This window comes from Lithobates pipiens, unplaced genomic scaffold (assembly GCF_037356315.1).
Source record: "Lithobates pipiens isolate NorthernLeopardFrog02 unplaced genomic scaffold, aLitPip1_a1.2 Scaffold_10, whole genome shotgun sequence".
Classification (NCBI taxonomy): domain Eukaryota; kingdom Metazoa; phylum Chordata; class Amphibia; order Anura; family Ranidae; genus Lithobates; species Lithobates pipiens.
The window spans coordinates 35,411,986-35,434,246 of NW_027507686.1; the positions used below are offsets into that span (position 1 = coordinate 35,411,986).

At 43.0% G+C, this 22,261-nt stretch overlaps 1 protein-coding gene across 1 annotated transcript in view; it reads left to right on the plus strand.

Moving 5' to 3' along the window:
* Positions 1–1,993: 1,993 nt before the first annotated feature.
* ELMO3 (engulfment and cell motility 3) overlaps positions 1,994–22,261 on the plus strand; it is a 42,260-nt gene continuing 21,992 nt past the window's right edge. The window contains exons 1-14 of the mRNA XM_077454082.1: positions 1,994–2,276; positions 5,330–5,422; positions 5,533–5,573; positions 6,351–6,423; positions 6,657–6,707; positions 7,704–7,873; positions 9,924–10,020; positions 12,051–12,202; positions 12,527–12,605; positions 13,285–13,335; positions 13,410–13,532; positions 14,621–14,749; positions 15,587–15,691; positions 15,775–15,883. Coding sequence (XP_077310208.1) covers positions 5,345–5,422; positions 5,533–5,573; positions 6,351–6,423; positions 6,657–6,707; positions 7,704–7,873; positions 9,924–10,020; positions 12,051–12,202; positions 12,527–12,605; positions 13,285–13,335; positions 13,410–13,532; positions 14,621–14,749; positions 15,587–15,691; positions 15,775–15,883 — 1,258 coding nt within the window. The 5' untranslated portion in view covers positions 1,994–2,276; positions 5,330–5,344. The remainder of the gene's footprint in view (positions 2,277–5,329; positions 5,423–5,532; positions 5,574–6,350; positions 6,424–6,656; positions 6,708–7,703; positions 7,874–9,923; positions 10,021–12,050; positions 12,203–12,526; positions 12,606–13,284; positions 13,336–13,409; positions 13,533–14,620; positions 14,750–15,586; positions 15,692–15,774; positions 15,884–22,261) is intronic.

A 22,261-nucleotide genomic window follows, 5' to 3' on the forward strand; every position in this document is an offset into this window, starting at 1 on the left:
TCTTGCTAGGTTTGCGGTTGTGTCATACTTTTTCCATTTTTGGATGATGGATTGAACAGTCCTCCGTGGGATGTTCAAAGCTTGGGATATTTTTTTTTTAACCTAACCCTGCTTTAAACTTCTCCACAACTTTATCCCCAACCTGTCTGGTGTGTTCCTTGGCCTTTATGATGCTGTTTGTACACTAAGGCCCCTTTCACACTGGGGCGGTGGGTGCGTCAGCGGTAAAAAGCTGCTACTTTTTAGAGGCACTTTATTGTCAATTTCGTGGCACTATTTGGCCGCTAGCAGGGCAGTTTTACCCCCCCCCGCTAGCAGCCGAGAAAGGGTTAAAAGCAGCGCTATGCCGGCGGTATAGCCGCACTGCCCCATTAATTTTAAAAAAATCACAATAAAAAAATAAAATACATTTACGTTTTTGGTTGTAACATGACAAAGTTAGGAAATATTTCAAGTGGTATGAATACTTTTTGAAGGCACTGTAGTTTGAGTCTTTCAGCCATGGCCCGTTCTCTATTCCTTCCCTTGTATGTTGCCTCCACAGGTGTCCGTTAAAGCGGGAGTAAATCCGCACTTTGCAGTTTTTTTTTTTTTTTAACAAAAAAAAAAACTGCAAGGCAAAGGCATAATGAGCTAGTATGCAGTGCATACTAGCTCATTTTGAAATATTCACCTTAGAACAAGGCGCCGGTATCTCGCCCGATCCACGCCGAGGGAGCTGACAGGTTGCCTCGGCGTGTCTTTCGGCTATCATGGCTCTGGCGCTGTGAGTGGCCGAAGTCTTTTTCCCGGCAAAGTCTGGCAGTTCTGCCGGACCTTCAGCCGGGTCTTAGGGCCCTTTCACACGGACGGCTGTTCTGCCGCAGTTAAAAGCATATAATTTGTTTTTGTGAAATTCAAGACTCCAGGCACTGCGATCAGCTGCATTTCTACAGTGCGATTATATGCGGTTGCGTTTAGCTGCGGTAGTAATTCCCATGGCAACCCTTTTTTTATTTATTGATTTTTTTTGGGGTCCCTTGAATCTACCCATGATGCATTTCGGTCCTCTGCATTTCAAACCATCTATTTCCATCTATATCTCTTTTTTTCTCACGCTGCTATCCGCAGGTGAAATAGTACACTGCGATTACCTGCGGTTATGTGCAGATAGCTGCGCTAAATCGCTCCTGGACGCAGTCAATTCTAATTTTTCTATCTGCCCCAAACCGCATATAACTAAATTGCAGCTAAACACAGTGTGTGAATGGGGCCATAGGAAAGCATTGTGTGCTTTTAGAAAACTATAAAATCCGCAGCTAAAAGCACAATTCTATCCGCCCGTGTGAAAGGGGCCTTAAACGCGCATGCGCCGCATGATGTCAGCGGCTGCATTAAACGTAAATATCTCCTAAACTGTACAGGTTTAGGAGATATTAATTTTAGCTACAGGTAAGCCTTATTATAGGCTTACCTGTAGGTAAAAGTAAAAAAAAAAAAAAAAAAACGATACAACCGCTTTAACAGTACACAACACACAACATACAGTTAGTTGACCTCACCCCAGTACAAGGCAGTCATGGCCAATGCAGGACTCCTTCCATTGTATTTTGCCTCCTACAGGTGTGGTTAGTACAGAGCATAGGTGACCTTATCCTTGTACAAGGCCGTCATGGTCAGTGCTGGATTCCTTCCATTGTATGCTGCTCCCTGCAGGTGTCAGTACAGAAGATACAGTCAGTTGACCTCATTCCAGTACAAGGTAGTCATGGCCAGTGCTGGGTTCCTTTTGTTGTATGCTACCCCTACATGTATCAGTTAGGACAGAGCATACAGTCATGTAACCTGGCCCCAGTACAAGGTAGTCATTGCCAGGGGAACACACTGACACCCCTAGTCTACACTGTAGCTACAGATGCAAATTCAGTGAAAGAAGAAGAAGCAGCCGGGCTCATTCATGTCATAAGAACTTATAATTTGTGAATAACTCTAATGCTTCTATTGGACATTAATTACATTTTTATTTCAGGTTTGGGTGGGATAAGGGAACATAGACCATGTGAGAGGGATCTGTAGTTTGCAAGCTCTTTCGGTTCAGGAAGAAGTATGCTGTCTACAGGACTCCTAGTGGAAAGGCGTGACTCTTCTCTAGAGCAATGGAATGCAGACTTGTCCCAACCCGTCTGTGAGCCTCCACCTCCTCCTCCCCACCTTCCCTGCCAGGTAATCCTGATCCTTCTTCATGATTCCTCCGGGACGCTGGGAGTGACTACGCTGTGTGTTTCCTGATCAGAGAGGTTTGTGGGGTCACCTGGAGGGAGGTCAGCAATGTAATCCTGTGTTGTTGTGTTCTATAGGTGTAGAAAATGTTGCCTGCTCACTTTACAACAGTTTTTTACAGCAACCAGAATATTTTTCTCTGTCAGCTCCTCTGTTTCTTGGAAGTGATCTCATCTTCTTAAAAATGGGCCTCTTGTGTCCGCAGACATGGGCCCCCATAGAAGAATCATATCATATTAATGCAGGATTGCTTCTTTTCCACAGATACATTATAAGAGATACAAAACAATTCCTACACTTCTTTAATAAACAATATCTCATCATAGAAATTGTGTGTCCCTGAACGTTAGTATCAGCCTGTAATTCCCGGCAGGGGCAGCAAAGGGAGGCAACCCGGCCCAGCCTCAGTTCTCATTTGTGGACAGGAGGAGAGAGCAGAGTGATGACATTGTTGGTGGGCTGCGGTATCAGGCTGGGGATGTGTTCTTAATCAGTTTATGCAAATGCTATATTGAAGGTCAAGGACCTGGATTATATTGTGCGTCAGGCATTCCTGGCTCATGAGACCAGACAGAATTAGAAATCCTTTGGTAGGTGAAACAGTTTTCATAAATGTATTTCAGTTGTAAAGAATAGGAACACACAGTGCACAACAGGAGTTACCAAGAGCTGCGACAATGTAGAGTAAGCCCGGAGAGGAACAAGTCCAGCAACTAACATCTTATTCACCAAAGATAATATTATATGTTTATACCAGTCCTGCATCCTGTATAACGTAGCAGGCAGTATAGTACATAATATGTGACATTATATGTGTATACCCCTCCCAGGTCCTGTATGACATAGAGGTCAGTATAGTACATAATATGTGACATTATATGTGTATACCCCTCCCAGGTCCTGTATGACATAGCGGTCAGTATAGTATATTATATGTGACAATATACATGTATATCTGTCCCATGTTTTGTATGACATAATGGTCAGTATAGTATATATGTGACATTATATATCTATAGCCCTCCAATATCCTGTATGACATAGCGATCAGGGTCAGTATAGTGTATGATATGTGATATTATATGTGTAAACCCATCCCATGTCCTGTATGACATAGAGGTCAGTTGAGTACAGAATATTTGACATTACAGGTGTATACCCTTCCCAGGTCCTGTATGACATAGCGGTCAGTATAGTATATGATATGTGACATTATACGTGTATATCTGTCCCCATGTCCCATATGACATAGCAGTCAGTATAGGATACGATGTGTGACATTATACGTGTATACCCATGCTGTGTCCTTTGTGACATAGCTGTCAGTATAGTGTATGATATGTGACATTATATGTGTATATCTGTCCCATGTCCCCTTTGACATAGCAGTCAGTATAGTATATGATATGTAACGTTATACATATTTACTGTAGAGGAAAAAGAACCCGCTGCTCTAGGTGTATGTGATAAGCCTTAATGGAACCTGACCAGGAGTGCCAGCCCCGGCCCGCCTCCATGGAAATGCTTGAAAATAAGAAGAAAGGTTGCATATCCAGAGGTTCCAATTGCCTTTATTGAATCACCGTAATGACACCAGGGACACCAGCAAACAGTCACGTAGATGTGTTTCATACATACATCATGTGCTTAACCATGTAACTATACGTTGGCTCACGTGGTCCAGATAGCAGGCGTGCGCACCCGCTGCACAGTGGGCATGCCGATGCTCGTGGCCGACGGCTATAAATCTATTTTGTAGATGCTATAACTCTTGCGCAAACCAATCAATATACGCTTATTGTGATTTTTCTTTTACCAAAAATATGTAGAAGAATACATATCGGCCTAAACTGAGGAAAACATTTTTTTTTATATTTATTTGGGGAGATATTTATTATAGCAAAAAGTAAAAAATACTACGTTTTTTTTTTCAAAATTGTAGCTTTTTTTTTTGTTTATAGCACAAAAAATAAAAACCCCAGAGGCGATCAAATACCACTAAAAGAAAGCTCTATTTGTGGGAAAAAAAGGATGGCAAATTTTGTTTGGGTACAACGTCGTACACTCGCGCAGTTGTTAGTTAAAGCGACGCAGTGCTGAATTGCAAAAAGTGCCCTGGTCAGGAAGGGGGGTAAATTCTTCCGGGGCTGAAGTGGTTAATCATTACAAAACGCATCTATGTGACTGTTTTCTGGTGTCCCTGATGTCATTACAGTGATTAATAAAGCCAACTGGAACCTCTGGATGTGCAGCCTTTCTTCTTATTTTCAAACTTGTCCCGTGTCCTGTGGGGTACGTAGTATCTGATACACACAGAGATGTCACCAATGGCATTCACAGTTCTAGGGAACAAAAATCTAGAGATCATTAGATCTGTTATTTTACAGGGTGTTGAGATTTGAATCTTTTTTCTGTATTGAGGGGTCTCTTTTGGGTGTTGGGGTTGCTTTTCTTTGGGAATTCCTGGAGCTGTTTCTTCATTAATTGGTTTGGAGTCTTTAAGCTTGTATGGTGATTGGCACACTATGGGAATCTTCCATGATCTGTCTGTTTGGGTTGTAGACTGATCCTGTCTCTGTTCCCCAACGTTAACCCTGGATTGAGTTTTTGGAAAGATTGGAGATCTGCTATGAGGCTGCTAAAGATAGAACAAGGAATCCTCTAGGCATGGATAATATACAGTTCATAACGGATAAGTTTAGCTTGAGTTTCTCCTGAACATGTAAAGGAACTTACCACCTGCATGTTTAGGTGCACCATGGGATCAAGCTCAGTCACACTTTACTTGAAGCTATCTGCTAACTATAGAAATGTTTCGGAAAGTCATGCTTGTAAATCATGGTCATCATTGAATGCAGTTTTTCTTAAAACCAGTTCTGCTTGGTATGTGTTGTTGGGGTGGGTTCATAATGTGACAAAGCTGCAGCCAGGTAGGTAGCATTGCAGAGCAGCCTATTGCTCCACTTTTGCTGAACACAACAAAATGCTTTCCTGTCTGTCGGATGTTTCAGATAAATTATAATGCGGTATACAGTCATTTAGAATGAACTTTGTGATGTCCTCTCTTTAGACATACCTGGGTGACATGGAGCCCCTCAAAAATATTGTGAAGATTGCCGTTCAGATGATGGGAGCGTACCCCCAGCTGATTGAGCTAAATCAGGTATAAGCTGGGTAAAGGACAGTATTGGAGGAGATCTTCATCCTCTGGCTTCAACACACATGGTTTGTGACAAACAGGGGGCACTCTAACACATTGCTTTTCTATTTCAGAGCAAACCTCTGTCTGCTGTCTTGAAGGATGTGTGCGACGCGTAAGTGTCACAATGGTGCTATGAGCCGTATTTAGGACCTTGTAGATGATGTGATATTATGATGATGATTATTATTATATGGGATTTATAGAGAAAATCTCTTATAACAAGTATCATACAGACTGGTGGATCGGCAGACAAACCAGTGTAATAAGGCAATCCTCAGAACACATACTAATAATTCACTACCATGCTCATTGTTATACAGCTGACTTTTTTGCTGATACCTGACAGGCGGTCCAATGGCAACTGGCATGTGGCAGGCTGACAGCTTTGGTTTAGTGTTGTCAGCCTCCAAGAGAAAAAAATTCACAAGTGTATACGGTGAGACATGACGCCAAATATACTGAAAAATTTATTGTCAAAGCCTATGTAAACTCTTTGTTACCATCCGATTACTATATTGGACTGATCCTTAGACAGAAATAAACTGGAATTCTATAAATGGAAGCTGAAATTACACATTTTCTGCTACAATGAGAAAGAGTTCGATCCTCTGCCGAGATTGTATTGTAGCCTGTGTACCCATAAGTGATATTTCCCATCACTTCCTGTCCAGGGGAAACTTCAGAACAGGAAGAGATGAGAAGTCTCCTCTTATAGACACAAAGACAGCATCTCTATGGAAAATCTCTTCCAATGAGACTGAGAAAATTTCCATTCAGATTGAAAAAAAAAGTTCTGTTTGAAGCAGGAAATAAAGAGGGATCTCCTTTTGCTAGAGTGGAGTTTTGTTATGGGATGTAGAAAGCTATTGACTCTCTGTATGGTCTTCAGGTGGAATATCAATAATTCTGAGCAATATGCCCTGCAGTATGTGGATGGACATCAGGCATATATCACCGAGCTGGTGAGTACTTCTGATTGGGGGTGATCCTTGATTTAGGAATGGTTTTGTAAATCTTACCTCAGCTTTTCCTAGTTGCATGTTAAAATGTGGTACATGAAGAGTCTTATGTCCTTTATACTGAGCACTGACTGTCCATCTTTAGAAATCACATAATGACACATAATGAAGCTGATCAGATAGACGCACTGCAGTGTTCTAGATTGATCTAATTTTCTTTTCCTTTTTTTTTCTAGAACAGAATGGAAATAAAGAATGGAAGCATCCTGAAACTGACCACATCCCCGGTGAGTTCCTCAGTTGCCTCATGGGGTTAGGGTTAAGCCGACCTTGACCCTCACCCTAACTCCAACCCTAACCCCCTAGGCCTATGTCAGAAAATGGAAACCATAAGGGAGTCAGGTGTTTCCTTAAGGGCTAAACTATACAGGTAATAATGGAACAGATGTGTGCCATATTGGGGACAATTTCTGCCATGATGTGGCCAACTTTTATAGGTGGCCTTGGGTCAACTGATTCAGTTTGTTGGTGACTGATGAAGGTTTTGTGTGGCAGATTGCCTGAGAAGTCTCCACCAAAACAAAATACTTAAGTGAGAAGGCTCAGATGGAAGAAGCTGTACCTTTTTCAGGGTCACATGCTAATTCCAGGGTAGTGAAGCTAAACTCACTCAGTCTAATTGAGAAATACCTGGGTGCCTTGAAACCAGTGTGCTGGTGGAGTATTAGAGATGTATTTTACTTGTTGAGATTATTCCCTCAACACTCTGGCACACAATCCAGATTTTCTTTGGATGGAAGCAGTCAACCACTTGACCCGTTTCCAGATCAAAATGCAGTAGCATTTTTTTTTTGTTTAGTAGGACTATACAATGAGAGACGTGAACTCTAAACCTTGACCTTGAACTTTAAACACTGGAGCCATGCCAAGCAGCTGATAACCTTGGCCCGGACAACTGGTTACAACAAGCAGGTCAAAAGAAAGCCAGTGCATTTCAGCGGCCACAATACCCCCTTCATGAACTATAATCCTACCCCTGAGGAAGAGGGATTGTGTGGCCTCTGAAACATGTTAGATGCCTTTTCGCCTGCTTGTTATAACAATTTGGACAATAAAGATTTTGGACTCCCAATGATTTTTCATTTGGCACTCTCTTTGACCTATTACACTTAAATAAAATAGGTGTCCGTGCTGTGACAGAAATGTTTGGTGGTTCCTGTGAAATGGCTTGCTGTACTCCAGAAGTCTTTTCATTCTTCATTTTTTCCCCTTTGGATATAAAGGACAAGGAGGCCAGCAGCCTGTGTAATGGTGTTCAGAGTCAGAATCAAGATGTGAGATCAGAGTCTTTGAAGAAATTGGCTGCCTTTTCCGCTGATGTCACATTTGCCCAGGAATTCATCAGCCGTGATGGACTGCGTATTCTGGCCAGGACGGTGGAAGAGCAAAAAGAGTAAGAGTCAATAAATAAACACTCCATTGCCATTATACCCTATCAGTGCATTATTCATAGTTGCTATCCTTGGTGCCTTCACTCATTCTTTGGGCCTGTGGTGGAAAGAAAGTAGAAGATCAAAATATATATTATTGAGGGGATGTTACTATGCTAGAGAATACTCCTTATGGAAAAGGGAATGATTGGTTGTAGGTCATTAAAATGTTCATAATTGCTGACTAATATAGGAAATGGATGTCATGAGGGAAATTTTGGATTCCTTAGAAATCTGTGCACTAATCTCTGCACTACACTTCCTAGTATATGATCAGTTGTATTGTTGACTTTCTGAGCCAAGAGGCAGTTGACCTAGATAGATAGTGAGACAGTGAACCCAATTTTTGAATATTTTTCTCCATATCTCTAACCAGTTAAAATGTTATGGAGATGGTGGCTATCTATCAAAGCAGTAAGGTCCCTTTGATGTTGAACCAGGGCACATGGATAAGGTGGACATTCAGGTTATTCAGTGGAGGCAGTTAAATATTGTCTATAATGGGTGCTTAACATGTTTCCCTCCAGCTGTTGCTGAACTACAAGTCCCATCATGCCTCTGCCTTTGGGTGTAATGCTTGTAACCATCAGCCTTGCAATATCTCATGGGACGTGTAGTTCCACAACAGCTGGAGGGCCACGGGTTGAGCACCCATAGCTGTACACGTTTCTGATGTTGGTCCTCCTGCCATAAAAGCTTGTGAAAAACAAACTGAGGACAGCAACAATTATTACAATGGTGTCTTACTGGGCCAGCCTATTGTCAATGTTCTGACATGTTGCACTCCTCTCATGGGGTCCTGTTCTCACATTTATCAGTATAGGTGATATAGCTCATTTACTGAAGGAAAAGGGCTATTCTTGAATAGTCATCAAATTATAGGCCAAAAACCTTCCACCTGCAATGCAAATCTTTATATGTGGTTGATGCAATTCAAGTGGAATGAGGATGAGTTGCATCTTTTAACGTTTACTGGATTGAACGTTTAGTGTGCATGTTATTACAAGAAATTGTCCTTGTAGTTTCCCATTACAGAACTCTCGTTCTTTGGGAATCAGAATGTTGTCCTGTTGGTGCTGTAAGGAAAAAATGGTGGGTCTCTGCTTGTGCCCTTCTCCTCTTGAACCAATTTCTAGCATTTTTTTTAAGGCTGGGTTCACGCTATTGTGATTTAGATGCTGGTTTCTGTGCGTCTTCTGAAATTCAGACTGAAATCTGACCTGAAACGATGAACAGGGACGCTCCGTGCTGCAGTGTGAACACAGCCTAAAGGTCATTTTCCAGTTCAGTCATATTCCATGTTGCCAGATGTTGTCTGAAAACGTAGTTTTGTAGAAATGGATTTCGGCCATTTATATTGGTTCGTGTTCCATTGAGTTTTTCTGTTGACTTGAGAACCTGAGAACAAAGACTATGCCCTGGGAACATTGATTCCTCTTATTCCGCAGGATCCCTATGCACTCAGTTTTGTGTTAAAATTTACCAGAAACCACAATCGTTTTCTTTCTGGGAACATAGATCTCCACCCTGGTTGTTACGTTTTGCCAGTTATAATGGCAGTCGTGTCTTTTCTGCTTTCTCTCCTATTTGTGCTCCTTCATACCGCTCTCCTTTATACAGATGACATTCGGATAGAAGAAAAGGGAAGAGCCCTCAAAGGAGTGGCCGCTTTTTGATGGTCATCCAATAAAATCTTCAGGAATTTACTATCAGGGTGATACAAAGGACTCCTTTTTGGGTTTTTCTATGGGGGTCTTCAGACCCAATGATACAAATGTTCTAGATGCAGGCTCCTTGAGCACCCAGTTTTATGGTTTGCAGGAAAATAGAAATTATATTTTAAAAGCAGCTTAACTGGCTACATGTGTTTTGAAAATACTGAAAGCTGGTTAAAGAACGGCAGTGTATAAATATAAAGAAATATAATTTAAATCAAATTAAAAAAATGTGTAGTGGGAAGCATGTGGCAGTGACATGTCTCCCGGCTACAACTTCATCTTCTTCTCTTCACAGGGGGGATGTGATGTGCCACACACTGAAAGCCATCGCCGAGCTGATGGAACACGGATTTGTGTCTTGGGAGACGTTCAGCACAAGTTTCATTCACAAGGTGTGTACAAACAACTGGAAATAATTTAAATATGGGGAACTGCATTTACATTTCATATTTTGCCCTTTGCAGCCAGCATATGACAAAAGACAATTTGGTACTCTAGGGTTCAGAAATATTTTACCGCTGTGCTGTGAACAGCCCTGAGGGGGTCATAGGGTACACACAGCTGAATGATTAGGAGGAGAGATAGCCTCTCAATCTCTTCTGCTTCTGTACTAGTAGGTACTGTTATATTTAATGCTGAGATCTCTATTTAGAAAGACTGGCAAACATTGTATGCACACTGAAATATTGAACCATTTTGTGTTAAATAGTTATTTAAAAAAAATAAGATTTGTATACAAATGAGAATGATGACAAAATATAATTGTATTAACTTCTAAATATACGATTTACCAGAAACCACAAAAATAAATAAATAAATAAAAAGCTAAGCATATAGGTACATCATTTAAAACCTTCATGTATACCATAAACCATTACCATACCCAACTTTAGGTCACATGATTCATATGTTCTGCCCATGGCTACCACCTGGGTGCTGCTCACATGTTCTTCTATCTATGCCAGCTTTAAGAGACTACAGGAGGTTCTTTGAGCTGCAGGCAGTCCCCAGGATTCTGTTGGTTGTTTTCTTGGGTCTGTTAGCGCTTGTTTGCTGTGTGGCACGCACCTCAGTTGGACTTCTTTTGGATGTTGTGGATTTGTACTCACTGTACAATCCTCTTCTTTGAGTCTACGGAGGGACACACCACTCTGTATTTATGATTGTACCCTAGGTACTGCTTTGCTACAGAACTGAAGCAGGCTGGTAGCAGGAGGCTGTATCCTGGGCTGGCCTACATTTTACCAGGGTCCAGTCCATATATAGAAGGTAATATAACCCAAAAGTTAAAGACTTCTCGTGTCCCTCAATGGAGTCCAAGAAAACTGAAAATTGTATCAAATACTTACCATAATTTTCCTTTCCTGGAACCAATCCATGTCAGCATACTGCCACATGTACCACATGTATTCTGCCATGTTGGCACTAGGAAAATGAAAAATTGTACCAAATACTTACTATAATTTTCCTTTCATGGAACCAATCCATGGCAGCATACACGTGATAGTATGCTGCCATGTTGGCGCCAGGAAAAACATTTTAAGGATGAGTACAAAAAACCCTTCATGCCAGTCATTGGGCAGAGGTTTTAATTGATAAGACACAACACTCAGATGTGTGGCCAGACTGCGAAGATGGTAATGGTGGACTGTGGCCCGAAGATTGTCCAAGAGCAGCCATACAGGTGATCCAAATCATGAACATCTTTGATTTGTGACTTTCCATGGTGCTGGTTAAAACTGCTGTGGTCTACAAGCGTTGGGATTTGCCAATCAATGTGTTCCTACTATGACCTGATTTTCCCACAACCACCAATCAGATTCAGATTTTAAAGGCCAGTCTAAAGCCCCGTACACATAATCGGATTTTCCGACAACAAATGTTGGATGTGAGCTTGTTGGCTGAAAGTCCGACTGTCTGTATGCTCCATTGAACATTTTTTGTCGGACTTTCCGCCAACAAATGTTGGCTAGGAGGTTCTCAAATTTTCCGCCAACAAAACTTTGTTGTCGGAATATCCACACAAGTCCGACGCATCAAAAGTTCATGCATGCTCGAAATCAAGCATATATTGAACTTCCTTTTTCTCGGCTTGTCGTACGTCTTGTACGTCACCACGTTCCCACATTCGTAATTGTTGGCCAGCATTTGTGTGACCGTGTGTATGCAAGACAAGTTGGAGCCAACAACCTTTTTTCAACAGTTTTGTTGATGGAAAGTCCGATCGTGTGTACGAGGCATAATACTGATTGAGGGGAGTAGAATTAAAATAGATCTAAAATCACATAAACGCTATTTGATATGAGCCCTTTATCTGTAGACACATATAACCTACATGACATTTATGAGCGATTCACTACACTCTATACATAACCAGACTCTAGACTTTGCTCTCAGCTGACATTTGGTTCTTTGTGTCCAGGTGGTGACATTTGTGAACATGAATCTGATGATGGTGGAGATTACACAGCTGGCACTGGTCATCCTGGAGAATGTGCTGCAGAGTAACATCAAGCTTGGAGCAATGGTCAAACAAGAAGTTACTTTGGATCGACTTCTTACTTTACTGCAGCTGTAAGTCAGACTGAAATGTGGACGATACTGCATGGAATGAACGTACTGACACTGCATGGAGTGATAGAGCATGGGGGCACTCAAGCAGGCTCTTTTCCAAGCCCATGCTCTGTGTCCATTCACACATGGAATGTGGCTCAGTCAAACCCCCGTTCTCTCTTCATTGGTTCACAGACTGTGATTGACAATTGAATGGCTGTGTCTGCCAATGATGAGAGAGAGAGACTTCCACTTTCAGCTTGTAGTATGTTATTGTTACTGTTTTGGTTTGGGTAAATTTGTGATATGGTTTGAGTTGGATCTCTAATTGTCCATTTCTTGCAGGCCTAATCAGCCCCTGCAAATTAAGGTGATGGCTCTGCTTGTGGCTTTGCTCCAGAAAGCTGGGAATAGGGAGCGAGCGGTAAGAGCACCCATGGGTGATGGCTGAGTGTCTTGGAATATAGAGTGAGTAGTAGGAGAGCACATGGATGATGGCTGAGTGTCTGGTAATAGAATGTGATGATCAGTAAGAAAGCAAATTGATGATAGTTAGGTGTTTGGGAAATAGAGAGTGAACAGTAAAAGAGTGCATGGATGATGGCTGAGTGTCTGGGAAAAGAGAGTGAGTGCTAAGAGAGCACATGGATGATGCTTAGTATTTGGTAATAGAGATTGAGCCATAAGAGAGCACACATGGATGATGGCCGAGTGTCTGAGAAATAGAGACGGAGCACTAAGAGATCACACATGGATGGTGGCTGAGTGTCTGGGAATAGAGAGTGAGCGATAAGAGAACACATGGATGGTGGCTGAGTGTCTGGGAATAGAGAGTGAGCGATAAGAGAACACATGGGTAATGACTGAGTGTCTGGGAATAGAGATTGAGCTGTAACAGAGCACACATGGATGATGGCTGAGTGTCTGGGAATAGAGTGAGCTGTAGGACAGCACATAGTTGATGGTAAGTGTCTGAGAAGCCTGGATAAAATGTGTGTGGTGCATTCCCCTTATATATGTGTGTAGTAATTACGGACAGCAGGAATGGCAGCTGCTATTTACTAGCTGCATATTACAAGTGACCCAACTGTCTCCTCTTCCAGGACATGCTAGACTTTCTGTGGAAAAAGAATATGAGGCAGTTTATCCATAAGGTGAGCGTTATATTGATTTCTCTTGTACAGGATCCCAAAACATTTCAGTAATCTGTAATATTCTCTCTCTGCAGCACATTATTCATGGCTGGACTGTCCTGGGAGATGAAATGAGCCATTACCTTTATGTCTTGCAATGTCTAAGCCTAGGCCTGTTAGAAGATCGGATGAAGACTCCAATGGACCCCAATGATGCTGTAAGAAACCCGCAGGGAACAGAATGACCCCAGACATTAGGACCCTGGGATGATGTACTTGTGTGCTTTGTTTGATGTCTCAAATGACTCATATAGCCCTAATATTAGCTATCCAAGTAAAACATAAGCAGTTGTCTTCCATCAGTTTTTTTAACTGTCTTCCAGCAGTCCCAGCTTTCTTCCAGTGCATCCATCTATCTTCCAGAAGTTCTCTGCTGTCTTCCTGCAGCCCCAACTCTCTTGCAAAAAATTCATGTACCTTCTTGAAGTTTCCAGTTGTCATTCATCAGTTCCTAGCTGTATTCCAGTAGCCCCAGCTCTCTTGCAGTGAATCCAACTACCTTGCAGCAGATCCCAGCTCTCTTCCAGCTGTTCCTCGGTCTCTCTGCAAATCCTGACTCTCTTTCAACTTAGTTTTCTTTTATCATTTCCCAGCTCCGCTCAAAACGTTCTTTCACTCCTCAAGCAGCCACAGCTCTCTTCCTATGGATCTATATGTCTCCCAGATGTTTCCAACTCTCTCCTCCAGCGGCCTCAGTTCTCTTGAAGTGGATCCAACCAATTTCCAAGCTGTCCTCAAACAGTTCCCAGCTGTCTTCATGCAGTTTCCAGCTGTATTCCTGCATTTCCTAGGTGTCTTGAAGCCGTTCCTAGTACTATTCCTGCTTTTCCTAGCTGTCCTTCAGCAGTCCCAGTCCCAGCGCATCTATGTACCTTCCATAAGTTTCCAGTTGTCTTCTCTCAGCAGCTAGCTGCCTTCTAGCAGTTTCAGCTCCCTTGCAGCAAATCAATCTACCTTCCTGCAGATCCCAGCAGTTCTACACATTCTTTTATCATTTCCCAGCTTTCTTTGAGCAGTTCCCACACTCTGTTAGCAGTCCCAGCTTTCTTCCAGTGGATCCATCGCTCTTCCAGTAGTTGCCAATGTCTCCCCACAGTCCCAGCTCTGTTCCAGTGAATCCATCCATCTTCCAATAATTCCCAGCTAGCTTTATGCAATTCCCAGTCGTCTTTATGCAATTCTCAGACATCTTTATTCCCTCCACTTCATTAGTGTATATTGAAATGTCTTAATTTCAATTTTGCAGGAGCAGCGTCAACAACTCCAGAACCTTCGACTCACAGCTTTTCCAAATGAGGGGGATGAAGAAGGTCGCATGACTGTGGACAGACGACATTCAGTTTGTGCCAGGGAATTCCACAAGCTTGGTTTCACAGTAAGTTCTTACATTTCCGATTGAGGGAAACTTTCTAAATTTATCATTAATCACCAGCAATTACTGACAATAATTAGGTTGGTCGGTGTTTCATCACTGTAGTATGCCCAAGTGTGCATTGTGGGAAGGCAAAGGGCATATCACATGTTCTCCTATACCCAGGACACCTAGCACAGAGTGGAAGTGGGGTTTTGTTTTCTTTATATGATAGACTTGTACCGAAGGATACCTAGCACAAGGTAGGGGGCCTCAGGTGTACATATGACAGGTGTGTATCGAAGAATGCCTAGCACAGGGTGTGGGGCCTCAGGTGTATATTTATATGACGGGAGTCTACCGGAAGATGCCTAGCACAGGGTGTGGGGTCTTAGGTGTATATTTATCACAAATGTGTCCTGGAGGATGCCTAGTGCAGAGGTTGGGGGTCTCAGGAGAATGCCTAGCACAGGATAGGGGTCTTTGGTGTATATTTATATGACAGGTGTGTACTGGAGAATGCTTAGCACAGGAAAGGGAGTCTCAGGTGTATATTTGTATGACAGGTGTGTACCTGTGGAAAGCAGGGAATTCTTCCCTGTATACTAAATGTATTTTTGTAAAACAAAGATTTCATATTAAAGTGATATAAAATATCAGTTTCAAAACTTATAAACTTAAAACAAAAACATTTCAAACTGAACCACAACAATAATGGATTGTCCACAGTTGACAGAACCAGAATCCATCCATAACAGGTATTTCTGTTTGAAATTTGACACAGATAGGATGAGTTTCTGATCCATTTCTTAGATGTTATAATAATCTGAAATCATTTTAGCTTTCTTGAATCTTGTTTAGAACAATGGAAGCCCATGGCAGGACCTTGCTCTCACACCACCGGGACTATTGGCTCTGGAAAATATGGCGTATTTCTCAACACGCTTTCCCAGCGCTTACAACCGGGTGAGTGATTGGCCATATAGGATGAGTGCCATCAGTAAAGTCGCATGCAGAACATCTCACCTAAACTTCTTTTCCGTCCACAGTTTGTCCTTGAAAACAGCAGCCGCGAGGATAAACATGTGTGCCCCTTCGCTCGGAGCAGCATTCATCTGACTCTCGTCCTGTGTGACATCTTGAGGGTTAGAGAAACAGGTAGCCAAGATCTTCCTCATAGCTCTGTGTCTTTAGTCTTTTAGTCTCCAGTGTTTCTCTTTAGGAAAGACTTTGTATGACATCTTCCTCTGGAGTAGACAAATGTCTAAAATCAAACATGTACCCCTTAAATCTGTACCTCCAAAGAATAAGTTCACCCCTTAAAGCAGAATTTAACTGTATCTGAGCACCACAAACTGAAAACGTATTGAATTCATTTTTGAATATTCAACGCAAACTCACCCATCCATCCATGTCTCCATGCTTTCGTTTGCTGAGAAATAGTTTCCCTAACATTTCTAGCCACAGCCATCTTGAGTGAAGGCAGATGATGTATGTAGTATTTATTTCCATCTGCCTTTAATTCAAGCATTCAGGCAGGAGGGTGTGCTTATCTGAGAAAATCCTTCCTCCCATGAAAACTCCTGGGATGTATGACATCATTTTGGCCTAGACCAAAAACCAGAAGCATCTGAAGAAATTAATAAAAAAAGTTAAAATAGGTAAATAGAATATACTGTACCCTACTATCTGTTTACTGTACTAAGGCTAGCAGCATAAGGATTAAAATAGTTCATGTTCCTTGAGAGTGTTTAGTTATTCTTTACTGAACAAGTTCATTTAGGCTTATAGGCTTTTACCTCTTTGCGGACTGTTGGTGTACACTGCCTGTCCAATCAAGCAATATTTAGCTGGAGATATTCTTAGCCCTTGTACACACGGTTGGAGAATCCGTCGGAATGTGTCCTATCGGACCGTGTCGTCAGATAATCCGACTGTGTGTGGTATGCATCGGACTGATTCCGTCCGAATATCCGTCGAACCCAATTTTCCAACATGTTGGAAATATTTCCCGACCAACTGGTTCGATCGGACATACTCCGATGATGTGTAGCGAATTTTGATCGGACCAAGTGCCACGCATGCTCAGATCAAATTCCTACATTAAAGCTATTGGCTACTAGCCTGAATGTAGTCCCATCGTAACGAAATTACGTCATCACGTTCTGAAAGATCGGATTTTTCGACAACTTAGTCCGACTGTGTGTATGCAACAGTTTCGGACACAATCCATCGGACTAGATCCGACGGACAAAATCCGACGGATTTGGTTGGCAGAATCTCTGACCGTGTGTACAGGGGCTTAGTCAGTTGTACCATCTCACAGAAATTGATTATGGGGTGAACCGAGTGGAGGCTGATTGTTGAGGAATCTCAGTTAACTTGGAATATGTTGGTAGCTGATCATCTGATCATAGACCAATGAGAAAAAAGCAGAGCAGGAGCTAAAAGTGGACAGTGGTAGTTAAAAGCAGGATGACAGCTGATCATCGGGGGAATTGTGGGTAAAGGAGGAACAATTGCAAATGATTGAGGATTGGGGAGAATTGAGGAGGTAGAGCAACTGATCATAGCAGGAGTTGAGGAGAAGTTGACCATAGAGCTTTGGGGGGGCAATGCAGAGCTGATCACAGGTGTTGGAAAGAAAAGAGAGAAATGACAGAACAGGAGCTGATCAAAAATGAAGGGAAGAGAGATGAGGGAAAATGGGATTTGTTGTGAATCGGAATCAGGACAGTGTTCTTAGACAAAATAAAGTAGAAAGGACAATGTTGTAGGGAATGGATGCCAGAGAAACACAGGAACACAAAAAATGGTGACAAAACAGCAGCCATATAAAGTTTCAGGTTAAGGTACTGCACAAAACTTGAGTGAGTAGAATATGGACCTCATTGAATGCAGCAGGCAGTATTGTGGCAAAGGTTTAGGGTGGAGAGCAGTGTGAACACATACAGGCATGACCAGGCTATATTGTAGAAAGTGGAGGGAGTCGTGGAATTAAAGCTTCCCCAGATGGTGTAGAGGGCTGCTACTGTGGATACAGTGGGGTGAGAGCTATGATAGGTGCACTGGGTGTAAGGATGGTGACACCGGTAAGCACAAGGGCTTGTTTAAATTTGTGATTGGTTAAAAACACACGGTCAAGCCATGTTATTAAGACCTCCTCCCCCAACTGCTCTCCCTTAAGCTGCAAAGGTAGCAGACAGGTGTGATCACATGCCGCAGTCACAATGCTTTGCTTCACGCCTGGGGGGAAAATTATCAATCCTGTCACGTCAAACGATGGCACCTGCCGAACACAAACTATTCAAGCAAATAATGGCATGCTGTAAACTCTTGCATAACATGCAGTTGCTGTGTATTGATGTGGAAATTACAGGGATCAAGCAGGTTAAATGCTTCTGCAAAAGGATGCAAAAGCAGTACAGTTTTCAGAGACACTGCAATTTAGCCGCATATTTAAATGTAGCCTAAGGGAACAGTGTAGTGGTATGTGGACAATGGAGAGAGAGCTGCAACATAGGTATGAAGAGAATCCTGTATATCCCGGGGATCTGCACATTCAATGGAAGGCCCCAGAATAGGTCAGATCAGATTGGTGGATCATATTTTCCTAAACTGTAAACTCTTGAATCCTGTAGCAGTAATAGTGATAGTTATCCTGTCTCTACATAACAGGAATGAAGGAGGAAGAGCTGATACTCAAATGTGCTTTGAGCAGCTGATTGCACAGATTATGATCCAGGTACTCGCAGTAGAGAGGATGTAGCCTTTCATGGTGGCAGAATCTTCCAGTGATTAACGAAGAGACATAGTATATAAAGCCCAGTTATTAGACACTTGAAGCGCACATGTTTAATACAGTTATTATAACAAGCAGCTTTCTTCGTTGTACATTATAGGATGCAGGAAGAGTATTCAGGACCATTGGATTACGTGGCTGCCTTTTGGAGTTTAAGAGATTGGACATTGGTAACAAAAGCTTAAAGGACAGCCCAGTATAACCCTGCCCACTCCCATCATGTCTCAGTTCTTTGCTAGGGGAACAGACATCTTCTCTCTTCTCTTACAAGAGCTACTGATTTTTTACTTCTATCAGGACAATTTTTTATCAAGTTTACTTCACTTGCTGCAGAGCCACTGGGGTCATTTGGCAAGTTTCTGGATGATCTTTCACACAGCCAAGGAAGCTGGCCAGCTTGCAATCCTCTAAAATTTGCAGGGGGTCCTGCTTTGCCTTCTCTATAGGACCAGACACCAGTCTGGAGTTCCTCTCCTCCCCTTCTCATGTACACTCTCATCAGTGCCTGGAACTAGGTGTGGTCGCATTGACATGAAAGTCAACGCTAGGGTCGGAACCCCGGCTTAGAGATGAATGTATGTTGCATTTAGGTGGGTTGAGCCCCTACCCTCTCCACTAGTCCAGCGTAACTATGCCACTCACTCCTAGTGACAGAATGGGGTACTTATTACTCGTTCAGCTCTCTTGTCCCATGCCGCTAGGTACTTTGGGTCTCCGTACGGCTTTGGTCCCAATTGCTTTTGGGCTAGGGTTACCCGTGGCAACTACTCTCTTGCTCCAACTCTCCTGCTGAGTTAAACATTTATGATGACCATAATCCTGTACCCCGTGTGTGGTTTACAGGCCCTGTTCATCTGATATGCCATGTTCTGCCATACACCCCTTTCAATGACTCAGACCAGGCATTTGGACAGTTCAAAAGACTTTACTGAACGCTTCTGAACATTACAGATTACAATACAATCTCGGTCCTACTTACTAACTAAGCTGTGCCTGCTCAGGCATACCTGTAGAGGTGTAAGTCCAAGTCTGCCAGAGTCCATTAGTGGAGGACGGACGTTAATCTGGGCTATATCTTCTCCTGTGGTCTGGACCTCCTTGCTTCCCATGCGGCCCCATACTCCTGTCAAGCCCAGCCTTCCCCCTATTTATATGTAAGGGAGAGGCAGAACCCAAAAAGCCTGGGAAACCAGCAGATCCATAGCTTAACCCTTCCTTGCCTGGGCAGCTAACTCAAGCTTACAAATGCCCTGTACACAAGGTTGGACTTTCCAATAGAAAATGTGTTATCGGATCGTGTTATCGGAAAATCCGATCGTGTGTGGGCTCCATCAGACTTTTTCCTGAGGAAGATATGCCACCCCGTATCGACATGCGTTGGGGAGTGGCCAGAACAGAACGAGAGGTTGTCTATCTGCCTGGCATGTGACACATACCATACCTTTACCATTTTGGTATATATACATTATATATAGAGTGGTGCACTGACGCACCTTGCACATGTGAGTACCCCATTTGGGGATTGTATTTCAGTTGTTTAAATAAAAATTTTAAAACAATATCACACCATCGAGTTTTTCTCTCATATACCCTTGAGATACTGCAGTGTGTACCTGCAATTGGCATAGAACGCTAAGGTGGTTAATACGCATGTTTAGACTAAGCGGAATTGCTGAGTCACGCGCTCTAAGGTGAACACGCATTACTAGGGGGTCACCGGATTGCACCAATGCATCATCTGCAGCACAAAGGGATATAGGAGCCTGCCAATGACAGCATAATTGATTTCACGCACAAGCACTTTAAATACGTTTTATCGATTGAACTATTCACAGGATAGAGGATCAGGTCAAAAGGCCTGATATGCCTAACCAGGAGGATGATCTGCCTGAAAGTAAGACAGATATTCCTCGAGCGCTGTGTTTTGCTGTTGACGCCTTAAAGGATTCAAAACAGCAGGTTTCTCGTTTGGCTCTCTTGTCTGTACATATGCGCAGACTTTTGTGGCTTAAGAACTGGGCAGCCGAGCTTCCTTGTAAAAAGTTATTGGCAGGTTTCCCTTTTCAAGGGAAACGTTTATTTGGTGATCATTTGGACAAATATATCCAAAAGATTTCTGGAGAGAAGAGTTCTCTACTTCCAGTGAAGAAAAGCACCAGACGTCCCTTGTTTAAAACCTCAGGAACTGCTTCCTCAAATGTCTCCGTGCCAAGGCAGTTCCGCTGTAAACAGGGTGCTAGGGCCATGGGCAAGCCGTAAGTCCAGGGCCAAAAAAAGCCCTGGGTCCAAAATTCTTCTAAACCAAGCCCTCCTTTTGAGGGGACGCCCCCACTTCATCGAGTGGGGGGATGGCTGCTGCACTTTGTCTGGAGAACAATAATTCAGGACGAGTTGGTCACCTCAATTATATCCCACAACAGTTACAAGCTGGAATAGCGGGGGGGATCCCCCTCAGAGGTTTTTAAGATCCAGCATTCCCTTAGATCCTCCAAAAAGAAACTTATTGCTTCAGGCACTACATCATCTAGTTCATCAAGGAGTGAATGTAGAGGTTCCTGTAGCCGAAAGGGGCACAGGGTTTTACTCAAACCTCTTTTTCTTTTCAAAAACCAAACAGGGACACAAGGCCCATTTTGGACCTAAGATCCCTGAACCAGTATCTACTGATACAGTCCTTTCGGATAGAGTCTGTCCACTCAGAAGTAGCCTCACTTCAGAGGGGAGACTTTCTAGCCTTCATTGATATAAAAGACGCGTATTTACACGTACCTATCTTTTAGCCTCATCAGAGGTTCCTACCTTTTGCAGTAGAGGAACGTCATTTTCAGTTTGTGACTCTACCCTTTGGGCTTGCTACAGTGCCCCAGGTGTTCACAAAGGTCCTAACACCAGTACTGTGTCTTTTAAGGACCCAACGGATCCTGGTACTCGGGTATCTGGACGACCTCCTGCTCAGAGATTACTCATCACAGGCTCTATAAAAGAGCATAATATGCACAGTGTGGTATTTGAAAAGCTTACGCTGGATCATTAATACCGAAAAGTCAGCCTTGAAACCAGCTCAAAGTCTAAAGTATTTAGGTCTGATCCTAGATACGGTCCAAGCAAGAGTATTCTTGCCACTTGCAAGGATCTGTGCCCTGAAGGATCAGGTGCGTCACATAAGGGGCACCAGACAACCCTCCATTCGGCTCTGTATGAGTCTTCTAGGGAGGATGGTATCCTCTTTCGCGGCAGTGCCCTATGCCCAGTTCCATTCAAGGCCTTTACAACAAGACATCTTGTTGGCTTGGAACAGAAGAGGACAAGCCCTAGATTATCCAATGTGCTTATCTCCTCGGGCACGCTTAAGCCTAAACTGGTGGTTGCAGGATCAGAACCTGCGAAAGGGAAAATCCTTCCTCCCGGTAACTTGGAGAGTACCGACTACAGATGCTAGTCTCCCAGGCTGGGGAGTGACCCTAGAAGGGCTCACAGCTCTGGGGAAATGGTCAGGGACAGAGCATATCCTGCCCATCAACGTCCTGAAATTACGGACAGTACGTCTGGCCCTACACTCCTGGACGACAGAGCTTCAGGACTGTCCTATCAGGGTTCAGTCTGACAATGCCACTGCAGTGGCCTATATAAACCACCAAGGTGGTACCATGAGTCATTCAGCTCTGAAGGAGGTGAACCACATACTAGTCTGGGCAGAGGGACATATGCCGATTCTATCGGCAGTCCATATCCCG